The 12,153-nt window shown below is 30.1% G+C and overlaps 1 protein-coding gene across 2 annotated transcripts in view; it reads left to right on the forward strand.

The window, feature by feature from the left end:
* Positions 1-12,153, forward strand: part of LOC143246472 (integrin beta-PS-like) — a 46,270-nt gene that overhangs the window by 30,027 nt on the left and 4,090 nt on the right. For both annotated transcript variants that reach the window (XM_076493240.1, XM_076493239.1), the window contains exons 14-20: positions 1,033-1,105; positions 1,598-1,679; positions 2,969-3,081; positions 5,228-5,326; positions 6,747-6,873; positions 7,767-7,883; positions 9,065-9,231. In XM_076493240.1, coding sequence (XP_076349355.1) covers positions 1,033-1,105; positions 1,598-1,679; positions 2,969-3,081; positions 5,228-5,326; positions 6,747-6,873; positions 7,767-7,883; positions 9,065-9,231 — 778 coding nt within the window. The remainder of the gene's footprint in view (positions 1-1,032; positions 1,106-1,597; positions 1,680-2,968; positions 3,082-5,227; positions 5,327-6,746; positions 6,874-7,766; positions 7,884-9,064; positions 9,232-12,153) is intronic.

Raw genomic sequence — 12,153 nt, forward strand, 5'->3', positions numbered from 1 at the left:
TGCCTAAAGTAAATGGAAAAGACCTATTTTTCTCTTCAAACTTTGCTTTTGTGACCTGGGAACATATAATGAAAACATGGTGGGAGATTTACATTACAGTTGCAAATCTCAAAAAACTACTCACTTCTAAACATTTTGTATAACATTCATATGTTGTTTTATTCAGACCTTATGTAAATGAAAATGTACAAATTTGTCCATTTTTACATCGAAAATAGGTTAATTTCTAAATTTAATTATCCAGGTCACAAAAGCAAAGCTTAAAGTTAATAATGGCCATTTTCTGTACTTTTACAACATAAGCAATTAAGAAATAGCATATACTATCCAGGAACAAAATTCGTGTTGCATAGTGTAATTGAAATTTAATATTATGGCTGCACTAGTGGCTCTTGTTTTTTAGTTATAGTGATAATAAAGTAATACATGTGTTTGCATTTTGAGTACATTAGATCAAGTAGCATAACAGTTTTCTGGCATCTTCTAAGAGTTTTTTTCATTAAAGAAAAAATTAAGTTTAGAACTGACTGATGAGCAGGTAGAGTAGAACCACAAAATTGTTACAGATTGCTAATTTTACTTTATAAACAAAAGTATATGCTTGACATTGATTTTGATTTAAAAAATGTTAGAATTGTTTCTCTGTTATTTATTTTGAAGCATGAGATATGTGCCATTCCATTTACAATTGTTCAGAAAGTCATTGGTAGAGCCTCATGAATGAAGGTGACCACAAAAAAGTTACATAATTTATGTTATTAGATAGCTGTCCTAAAGCTTTGATTGAAATTGTGACATAATAAGTTGTTTTATTAATACCTTAAGTACATAAGTAACATCATAGGAATTTGTGCTCACAAATCTTAGTTTGGTACAAGGATTAATAGAATTTCTCTGTATTTTAGCAAAGTGCAGATGTATACATAAAGCAAATAAATTGTTTTATAGAGGTTGTTTTTTTTTATTAAACATCTGAACAGTTTGTTTATTAAACACTAGGAATATTTATGAATCTTCTAATTTTCTTTGTAGTGGCAACGACACTAAGCCTTGTTCTGGACGAGGAACCTGTCACTGCGGAATTTGTGAATGTTTTTCTAGGCAGGCAAGTTTGTAGTTTGAACTTTTGCATTAGCTTGGTAATTAGTGATGATCACCAGTAGAAATATACTTCCAACTCTATATTTAGTTAATTCACTACATTATTTAAAACTTTTAAGTTATCAGCTTATGGTATGCATATCCTTAATAATACACAAGAATCTTTCAAAATTGAAAAGTTAACACCCCAAAACTGGATGGCATTTTCAATGAATTACCAACAAATCCTACAAGCAAACACTAAACATTAATATATTGTATTTTCAATACTGAATGATTTACTTTTATTTGTTATTATTGATATAAACCACTTACTTTTTTAAACAAATTATGTGCATCGGGGTTCACTGCTGGCTCAAAGATCTGATGGTAGAGATGAAGTTTGTGACTACTTGAATGTTTTTAATATGTATATTCTTTTGTAAGATTATTTAAATTACAGTTTTTTATTAAGTTTAATAATTATAGGACTAACATTTCTCTCTCTCTTTCACAGAATTCTCAAGAAAAAGTGACAGGACAGTTTTGTGAGTGTGATAATTTTTCCTGTGATCGTCATGAAGGTCATATATGCAGTGGTAAGTCATATATTTAGATTTTTAATGTTTTATGTATTTTAGTAAGCTTCAGTCTTGTTAAAAGGCGTATATACACAACATTGAAATAAATAAGTGTATTAAGCTTATGTCCAAATAATAATAAGAAATGAAATATTCATAAACACTGCAGTGAAAATAATAATGTAATAATACGTACTTTCTTTTCTTTGTGTGTACTGAACTAATTGATTTCACATTTGACTCATTACTGTAATAGCTAATTAACTAACAATACCAGGTGTTTTTTGGTTTTTTTTAGTATTCAATGTACATCTTAAAAGAAGGTTTGAAGACAAAAACATATACAAGTGATTAAAGATACTAATTCAGAAAATTGTCTCTAGAGTAGGTAACAAAGTACACAAATTGACCAAAAACGTTTTGGGATAAGGGAAAAAAATTATAAAATAAGTAAAATAATAACAAAGAAAATTGAACAAATAATTAAAAAGATAAAATAAAATGAATGGTCCTAGCTTTCAAAGAAAACATTAAGAATGTATTGGTGAGGTATCTGTTGTGTCACTTACTCAGCTTATTAAAATCCATTTGTTTTAGCAAAGCAAGATTATATATTAAATTCTCAGTGTATAGAAAACATAAACATTGCTTTCAACTTTATTAACATCATTTACTAGATGATAACAATAACAAAATTGCTCTCATCAGAAAATTATTATAAATATAACACAGTACATAATTAATATTCTCATAGTATTGGTAATACCAGAGCAGTATCTTAATCAGAATTTCTTGACCTTTCAATATCAGAAACTGGCCTGTTATCTCCCTAAACTGTTGCAGATACCTAAAGTGCAAGAATAATGAAAAAGCGTTATGATTTAGAAATGAATATACTGTTAGTTATTATTCGTTTATTTTCTTGACATCCCATGTACCTGGGCAACTGTAAAGCAGTGGTTAAGAAGCACTGATCCAGATGACCAATGAATATAGGATGATCTATGTTACAACTGTAACTTAGAAATAATTTCTATAAAAATCTGTATTGTTGTAAAAAATCTGATCATTTTAATATTCTAGGTACAGATGGTTTCCTTTTGAGTATCTGGAATAATCTGGTGGTTATAGAGTAGATTTATTGTTAAATCTTTATTTGGTTGATTTTAGAGTTCTTGTTTCTTCAGGAGCTTTCATTTTCAACAAAAATTGATTGTTTTGTATTTTCTTTCTCCTTAAATCAGAAAGAATCATTACAATTAATTTGAATGTATCATGTATTTTGTAAGTCTGTCATTTTTCTACAGGATCTGACCATGGGTCATGTGAATGTGGAGAATGTAAATGCCTATCTGATTGGACAGGACAGGCATGTGAATGTAGGAAAAGCAATGAAACATGTATCGCTCCTCATAGTAATGTAAGTGCCTATTTATAGACAACTCTTCCCTAACAAAGAAGAAATGTGTGTATGTATAGTGTCCATATATTATTTAAAACATATATACATATGCATATATCTTGACAAACATTTTTAACTTGCGTAATGTGCTTTATTCTATTTATTTTTAAATGTGAACTTATATCTTCAATAAAAATATTGCATACCTTGTTTTTTTGCATGCTTATGCACAAGTGAAAAGAGTTGATTTTCAAAGTTTCTTCAACTAGAATACCACTAACAATTGGTGTTAAAGACATTTTAACCACCACCATGGTTTTTTTACTGTTGTAGTTAATATACAAATAGTTTAACTTGTGTAATCTTGCTTTAGTTGAACATGTGTTGTTTGATGATGAATAATACTGTGTTTGAAATATCCTATTTTTGTCCATTAAGCATTCTTTAATGTACATAATGTCACTTACATGTTTATACTTTACTGTACCAAACATAAAATATTTTCAGTAAGTAAAAATTAATCTTCAAAATATCAACATTATTCTTATATAAATGTATTTTAATTATTATGTAGTGAAATTAGAACCAGTTATGCACGAGATAAACTTGGCTATCTGCTAATATATAGGAATACCATTAATTACTTCACCACAAACATACAACTCTTGTCTAGTTACACTATCTGGTCCATCACAATAGTCTGTGAATGAGTTTAATGATTAATTGAAAAAAAGGAATGCTAGGTCCTTAGCTGAAGGTGTGTGAAACCGAACAATAGTTGAGGAGTAAGATGTTCAAACATTCCATTATCAAGTTATGAAATTGCTTCTTTTATTGGGTTAAAGAAGAGCAAACCTATGTAATTTATGATTAAACTGCTACACCTTAAGTGGTACTAAATAGATCATGCACTTAAATAGGTGTTTTCTTTAATCTCTTTTTTTCGTTTTTATACCTATGAACCAGAAGGTTTCTACTGGTATACAACGTATGATAATGTTATCTACTGCTAGCTGGGGTTAGTCAACAAGAGAGGTATTTATATAACATTCTCTACTGTGATAAAAATACAAAAAAAAACAAGCACAGTAACAGGAAATACTAAATTAAGATCAGACAAATAAATTAGTTTATTATACTAACCTAAAAAGATCAGTGATTGTACTGCAGACTGGATTATTTTTGCTGTTTAGGACAAATAAAACTCTAACCTGTTATTTCAGAATTAAAATATCCAAAAAATTGTACTATTACAGTTTAATCAAGATAAAACAGGGTGTATTTGTTTAATATAATGATAAAATAAATGGAGATAGACAACAGCTGGGTGAACCATACTGTTGTGTGTTTACACCGACTAATATTAGCAATCAACAAGGTTTCTTCTTCTAGTAGCATAGTTACACATATATAGCTGTTATTTTTGCGAAATAAGGATATTATTGATATGTAACTATAGATAATAAGTCAAGGCTGTGTACTGTCCCTGTAATACACTAAATGGTAATTACAGTATCAAAAATTTTGAATATCAGATATTTACAGAAGTGATAAGAGGGATTATTTACAGTCCTCACAAACATGTAATGGTTGTTAATATAGTTGTAATGTTAAGAGTATTCAAGATACTTGATATTGTATTTGTGGAACATTTATTTAAGAAACCTAACCCATTCTGTAGTATCCCAGCAAAACTGTAGATCTGAAATCATAGAGAATGATCAAGTTATTGGATAATTTATTTATTCTTAAAAATCTGACCTATTCTTTATTATTTCAACAAGTCTGTAGAATTTGCATAGAATGACCAAGATACTGGATAGTATACTTGTACAATATTTTAATAAATCTGATGTATTCTATGATATTCTGGCAAATCTATAGATCTGAAGTCACAGAAAGTGACCAAGACACTGGATAGTGTATTTGGACAATATTGTGTAGGCATTTGGTATATTCTTTACAGTTTTTACAAGTCTGTAGAGTTTGAGGATAATTACCAAGACACTGGATAATGTATTTGTACAAAATTCTTTAAAAATCTGATGTATTCTTCACAGTAGTTTTTTTGCTAGTCTGTAGAGGTTGAGAGAATGATTAAGACACTAGAGAGTGTATTTTCGTAATATCTGTAAGAGATTTCAGTTGTTCTTTACCAATATAGAAAATCTGTAGTGGACATGGAGAGTGCAAGTGTGGTACTTGTCAGTGTTTTGAGTCAGAAAATCAGCGATACAATGGACGCTTTTGTGAGGACTGCCCAGTAAGTATTGTCCCTAATGTTATGTACAATAATAACCATTATTTTCAGATTTTGATATAAATTCATTTACTCATCATTAATAACCTAAAACACACTAAGTATTTGAAAATATGTGGCTATCCTATCACATTTAAGTATTCATAATCATTCAATAAACTAGGTGATATTTTGTATATGAGAACTACTCTGATTCTTAGTTTTCATTGTGTTAAAACTGTGATTTGCAAAACTTAGATATGAGGGTTAGTTTTATTGATGTTCATGTCCAATTGGGCTGGCATGGCCAGGTGGGTTGAGGCGTTCGAATCGTAATCTGAGGGTTGTGGGTTTGAATCCCCCGTTGCACCAAACATGCTCGCTCTTTCAGCCGTGGGGGTATTATAATGTGACGGTCAATTCTGCTATTCATTGGTAAAGAGTAGCCTACGAGTTGGCAATGGGTGGTGATGACTGATGACTAGCTGCCTTCCCTCTAGTCTTCCAATGCTAAATTATGGATGGCTAGTGCAGATAGCCCTCGCGTAGCTTTGCGCAAAATTCAAAACAAACAAACAATCATGTCCTATTGAGTATTTAATAGTGATGTTTCATTTGTATATTAAAATGTTTAAACATATTTAATAACATCATCTAAATTGCACACAGATTATTTTGTTCTATAATTTGAAAAAGGCATGCTGTTACATGTATAAATGAATGTATTGTATGACTTTAAGTTACTTGAATTTTGAAACGCGTTTTACACCAGTCATCACTGCTAGTATAAATAAATTAAAGGTTATTGAAAATCTGTTTTGGTTACAAGTACTATGTGAATATCAGCTATCGGCATTTCCCATATTGTGTTGTACAGTTTACCAATTTTGTCATATTCAGTTATTTTAAATATGTGCTTATGTTGGATATTGTATTTGTTATTTATCATTCATAACATTTTACGAGAAGTTGCATAATGTCACTGCAATGCTAAATACTGCATTTTTGAAGAACAAACATAAGGCTAAGTAAAAAAAAACAACAAGAGTTTAGCATCTAGAGTTTTCAAAAAAAGGAATTTTTTTTAATGACCTCTTTACAAGAAAGTTTGCACCATTTTTCTCATGATTGTGTTTGTTTTCCAAAGGTTCAAGCAGGATGCAAGTGTGTTTTTTGTTTTTCATCAAAAGCTACAGAATATTTGACAAATAAAGAAAGAGATCAGAATAAATCAACAGCATCGATCTTATTTTTGATTCAGAAGTCTTCTATTTATGATTCAAAAGCAATAATTAAAACAAGAAAGTAGGTGGATGTGACTGCAAAAATAAATGAGCTTGGGCTGGGATGTTAAACACATATATTTTTTTTTTTACTTGGCCTGATCAGAAAAGAAACTAAATCATATGGTAATAAACAATTGTATCACTTTCTAATTGTATAGACCTGTCCTGGTCTTTGTGAAGGTCTTAAGGACTGTGTGCAGTGTTTAATGTTTGAATCTGGCACATTAACTATTGAGGAATGCAAGAACTGTAGTTTTATTCCAGTAGAAATCAATGAAGCTGAAGGTAAGTATTCTGAGCATTACCTTTTAATAACTGTTACTGAGCTACTCAATTTTTTTTCTTTCATGTGGAACAGAACCTATTATTTGAAAACAAAACAAAACAGTATAACTTTAATATTTCTTAAAGGTTTATAAAACAACTATTAAAATATTAAACTTATATTTTAATGTTTGAGTTAGAATCCTTCAGATTAGGTTCACTTGAACAATGATTGCATGTAATGTAGTAACTTTTTTTTTTGTGACTTTGATATGAGCATGCAGTATTTTTTCTGAATTTTATATAAACAAGAAGTCTGTAAAGTGTTAGATTTGTGATGACGACAAACCCACTTGAAGTAAAAATGTATCTCAAGATGGCTGGTATGGGTATTAACACTTTTATTAAGATAAAGTGGAGAACAATGTTTCAATATTTCTAGGTCATCTTTAGGTTAACAAAAATGATGTTAACCTGGAGATAACCTAAGAAGGTCAAAACATTGTTCTCTACTTTATTTTGATAAAAGTGTTAATACCCATACCAGCTGTCTTGAAATACAAAGTATTAGATTATTAAATTAGATTGTTAGTGTGTAAATGGAAGCAACCCAATTATTATTTTAAGGAAATATTTAGAGGTAAAAATAAGGAAAATTTACATAGCTATAAAGAAGTTTTTAATGGTTTGAATTCTTGTATGTTGTTTTATTTTCTTTTTAATCTGATGTTTCACAAACTACATGTAATTTATTTTTCTAGTAATATTTAAACAATGGATATCTGTATAAGCTCATGTCTTTTTACCCAACGTTTGAATATTCAGGATTAAAAAATAAAATATATTATTTGTTTATTTGTTATAAAATAAGTATTATAGTTAATAACAAAACTGCATTTTTGTTTACTACACAGTCACAGAATCAGACCAGAGATTGTGTGTTTTTCGTGATGACAATAATTGCAAGTATAAGTTCATCTACAAGCTTGATGAAAATGATATACCATTAGTCTGGGTTCAAAGAACTAAAGGTAACAAAATAACTTTTCATTTTGAATTAGAATAATTAGCTAATAATTTTATTCATTGTAAACTTAAAATTATTGATTATTCTTCATATGCTTGTTATTATATGTATTAAATGTTTATTAGGAAAATACTGCATTACTTATTTTTATGTATATAAACTAAGAAATTAACAGTACTTTGCTATTTTGCCCCACCACATGTTGTTTTGATGAAAAAATAATTTTTTCTCATGACATACAATTTACCAGAAAATCGTTGCAAGACAGTATGACATATTCAATCTTATTGTGTTTTCCCTGTATCTCCATATTTTAACCACTAGGAATTAAAAGCTTCTGGTTATATATTTTCAGTGCACATACAGATTTAAGTATTATAATTAATATCTAGGCTTCAGTCTTTCTTTGCTAAAGCATCATGAATTTTTTCATGATTTTTTAAACCAGAATTCTGAGGAATAAGTATTCTGTTAAACTTAAAAATTTGTAAAGTTGCATTTGCTTTCAACTATAAACAAGAACTTTTAATATGCCTTGTAATTGAATATCACACCTTTTAAGCAGCAAAGGGTACAAACACTAAGGAAGACACTTTGTAATCACTACTTATATATAACCTCTTTATATTTAAAGGGAAAGATAATGTTGTCTCATTGTGCTTGACATCAATATGTTATAATCATCAGAAAATTACTTACCTACTTTTTACGTTTTGCTGTTGCTAAAAGGCTTCTGTTTAAAATATTTAAATATTATATGCTATTCCTTTATCTCTCTAGGTATGGCACAATTGTTACAACACCATTTTATTTTTCATTTTAAATTCTGTATTTCCTTATACTTCGACTTAATCTTTAGAAAGGCTTAAAATTAAAGGTTTTGCTTATTTGTCACATTTTATTATATAATAGTTGTAAAAGGTCAAAAGTGACATATATATTTCATTATTATGTCTTATCGTTTAAGAGGTTTCTAATTCAAACATTAACTTGTTTTATTATTTTAATATTTTGTCTGCAGAAAATATTCAGCCTGTATATAGTGTTCTCCTGTACAAAGTATCCAAACTTTGAATTTTTTGTTCTTTTCTTCCTTTTGATATTTTTTTAATTTGTGATTTAGAGTGAAATATTATATGTACTGCTGGTATTAAATTTACTGCATCAGTGCAATCATTGTCTTAGACTGTCCAGAGCCAATCAACATCCTAGCAATTGTACTAGGAGTTATTGGTGGGATTGTCCTCATTGGATTAGCATTCTTACTGACTTGGAAGCTACTCACAATCCTACATGATCGTCGAGAGTTTGCTAAGTTTGAGAACGAAAGAAAAATGGCAAAGTGGGACACTGTGAGTAATGTTATTGTTGTTGTTGTTTTTTTACCATTTATCACTGCTACCCACATGACACTTAAAATTTCAAACACATGCCTTATCAATGTCTTTGTCTTGAAATAAGGTTTCTTAACTTTAGCATCAATAACATTTATTATCATATTGCCATTTTATGTTTAGAAAACTGAGAGTCTTTCTTGTATCCAAAATGATGATACAGCAGGAAGTCTTTGAATTCACAATACCAAAATCAGTAGTTTGATTCCCCTCATTGGTCAAGGGATCTACTAGAAATGTCACTATTTTAGATTTGTTGTTAACTTCAGATATAGACATGATTGAGATAGTTGAAAATGAGGAAAATCTGAATGCAAGTGGTCTGTTCTCTATTAGGTTTATTGTTTTGAACCTACTAGAAACTGCTGCTTTGGTTATAAATTTCAAAAAGCAAATTCTGAAGGGATGTGACAAGAATTATCTGTTGTGAATTGGGCTACTGAATTACTTAGAGACACTGATTGGATGTAGCAAATTGGAAAAAAAAATTAATAAAATAAATATTAAAGGTAAACATGTTCCTTACAGAAAGAAAATTGCAGTTGGAAATAAAAAAGTGGGCACCTCATGGATCAGTCTTAGGGTCTTTGCTGTTTTTGACATAGATTAGGGGTTCCCAACCTTTTGGCACTCGTGACTTGAAAATGTAATTGATGAAATAAAATTAATGTTATCCCAAGCACTTTTAACAAGGCTACACGACTCCCCTGCAAGGCTTTGTGACCCTCTGGGGGGTCGCGACCCACCGGTTGAGAACCCCTGACATAGATGAAGGAATTACTTAAATTTACAGATGATATTGAGATCTTGGGTGTTGCTGACTGTGAAGAGGATGCTGCTGGTTTACAAAATATTTAGATCATTTAGTGAGTTGAGAAAATAAATAGTAGATGGGCTTTAATTATAATAAATGTAACATGATGTATGTGGGTTATCATAGTTTGTATTATAGGGACAATTTGGATGGGAATGACCTTAACAGTGTCATTAAAGAAAAGGATCTTGGTATGATATATGATCAGTCTCTCAAGCCATCAAAGCAGTATGTTGTTACTAGCAGTAATGCAAATAGGAATTGAGGTTATAATTTCATTGCACATGTCACTGATTAGGCCACATTTGGAGTATCATGTTCAGTTTTGGGTTCCTTACATTAAGAAGGACATTGATGGGATGGGAGGGGTTGTCATATGAGGAAAGGCTGAAGTATCTCAACTTGTTTTCTCTCGAAATAAGGAAGAAATGGGAAGGTTTGATCAAGATTTTTCAGATTGTAAAGGAAATTGATAATGTTGGTGTATCATCTTTTCTCATATTTAACTGTTAGAATAGTAAAACTAGGAGACAAAAAATTTGGGGTAGGGGTCATCTTCAGCTGAGACAGTTTCATTTTTCTAACAGGGTGTTTGACCTTTGGAATGGGTTGCCTTCAGATATTGTAAAGGTAGTAAATTTAAGTGAACTTAAGAAAAAATTTGTTTTTTTAATCAATTTAAGTTAGGGGATGGAAGAGCTGAGGTAACCAATAGGTTCCATGTTGTTCCAAAGCATTATTCTACGTTATGTAATTAGGCAAAAATGGGTCTGCTGTTATTTTCTAGAAGATGGTAGCAAAGTTTTTAATTTGTACTTAAAATCACATTTTCACTATTTATGAAAGATAAAATAAGTCTAGTATTAATTTTTATCCTAAAAATAAGTATTACTTCCGTAACTAAAGTGATAGCAGTATTGTTACATCATTTTTTTTTCCATTTTATATTAACATATGATGAACCAGTTTGAAGTCTAATCTAATCATACATGATTGTAATATAAAATCACTTGAAGATAACACATGGTAAAGGGCCAGCATGGCCAGATGGCTAGGGCACTTAATTCGTAATTTGAGGGTCACATTGAAATTCCTATCACACCAAACATCCTCACCTTTTTGGTTGTAGAGGCATTACAATTTAATTGCCAATCCTACTATTTATGGGTAAAAGAGTAACCCATGAGTTTGTGGTAGATGGGGATTACAGACTGCCATCCTGCTAGTTTTATACTGCTAAATTAGGGAAGACTAGTGCAGACAGCCTTCTTGTATAATTTGATTGTCAATCCTACTATTTATGGGTAAAATAGTAACCCACGAGTTTGTGGTGGGTGGGGATTACTGACTGCCATCCTGCTAGTTTTATACTGCTAAATTAGGGAAGACTAGTGCAGACAGCCTTCTTGTATAATTTGATTGTCAATCCTACTATTTATGGGTAAAATAGTAACCCATGAGTTTGTGGTGGGTGGGGATTATTGGCTGCTATTCTGCTAGTTTTATACTGCTAAATTAGGGAAGACTAGCACAGACAGCCTTCTTGTAGTTTCTTGTGAAATTCCAAAAATAAACAAACACATGGTAAAGACCACTTAAGTGAAGCATAGATCTTCTGCTAGTAGTTTTGCTAAGATAAAGGAGCTTATTTACAGTTATTCATTAATATATGTTTTGCAGCTATAAGTAGTTTAATAAAAAGATAGTAACTTTTAAAGCTGCAAAATAATTCAAACTTTTCAAAATAATAATATTCGATTACACCTGAAAACAGGTGTTTTTTTAACCACATAAAAAAATGTCTGAGTCATATGGTTTGTTTAGAAACAGGATAATTTTGAGCATAGTTGATTGCCAGGTCGTGGGCTGTTCTTTGCATTGCTTAACACCAAAAGGTAATTTTGTAATTTACAGTGCATTTAATATAAAGTAGTTTTACATAAGTCATTACAGAAGTGAAAACAAAAGTATCGCTAAAGAAACATTTATATGAACATAGAGAAAAAAAGAAATAATGGATTTGATTTGTTTTTATTTATGCTCATATTTCTTGGGATTTTAATATT

This window comes from Tachypleus tridentatus, chromosome 3, assembly GCF_004210375.1.
Source record: "Tachypleus tridentatus isolate NWPU-2018 chromosome 3, ASM421037v1, whole genome shotgun sequence".
Lineage (NCBI taxonomy): Eukaryota > Metazoa > Arthropoda > Merostomata > Xiphosura > Limulidae > Tachypleus > Tachypleus tridentatus.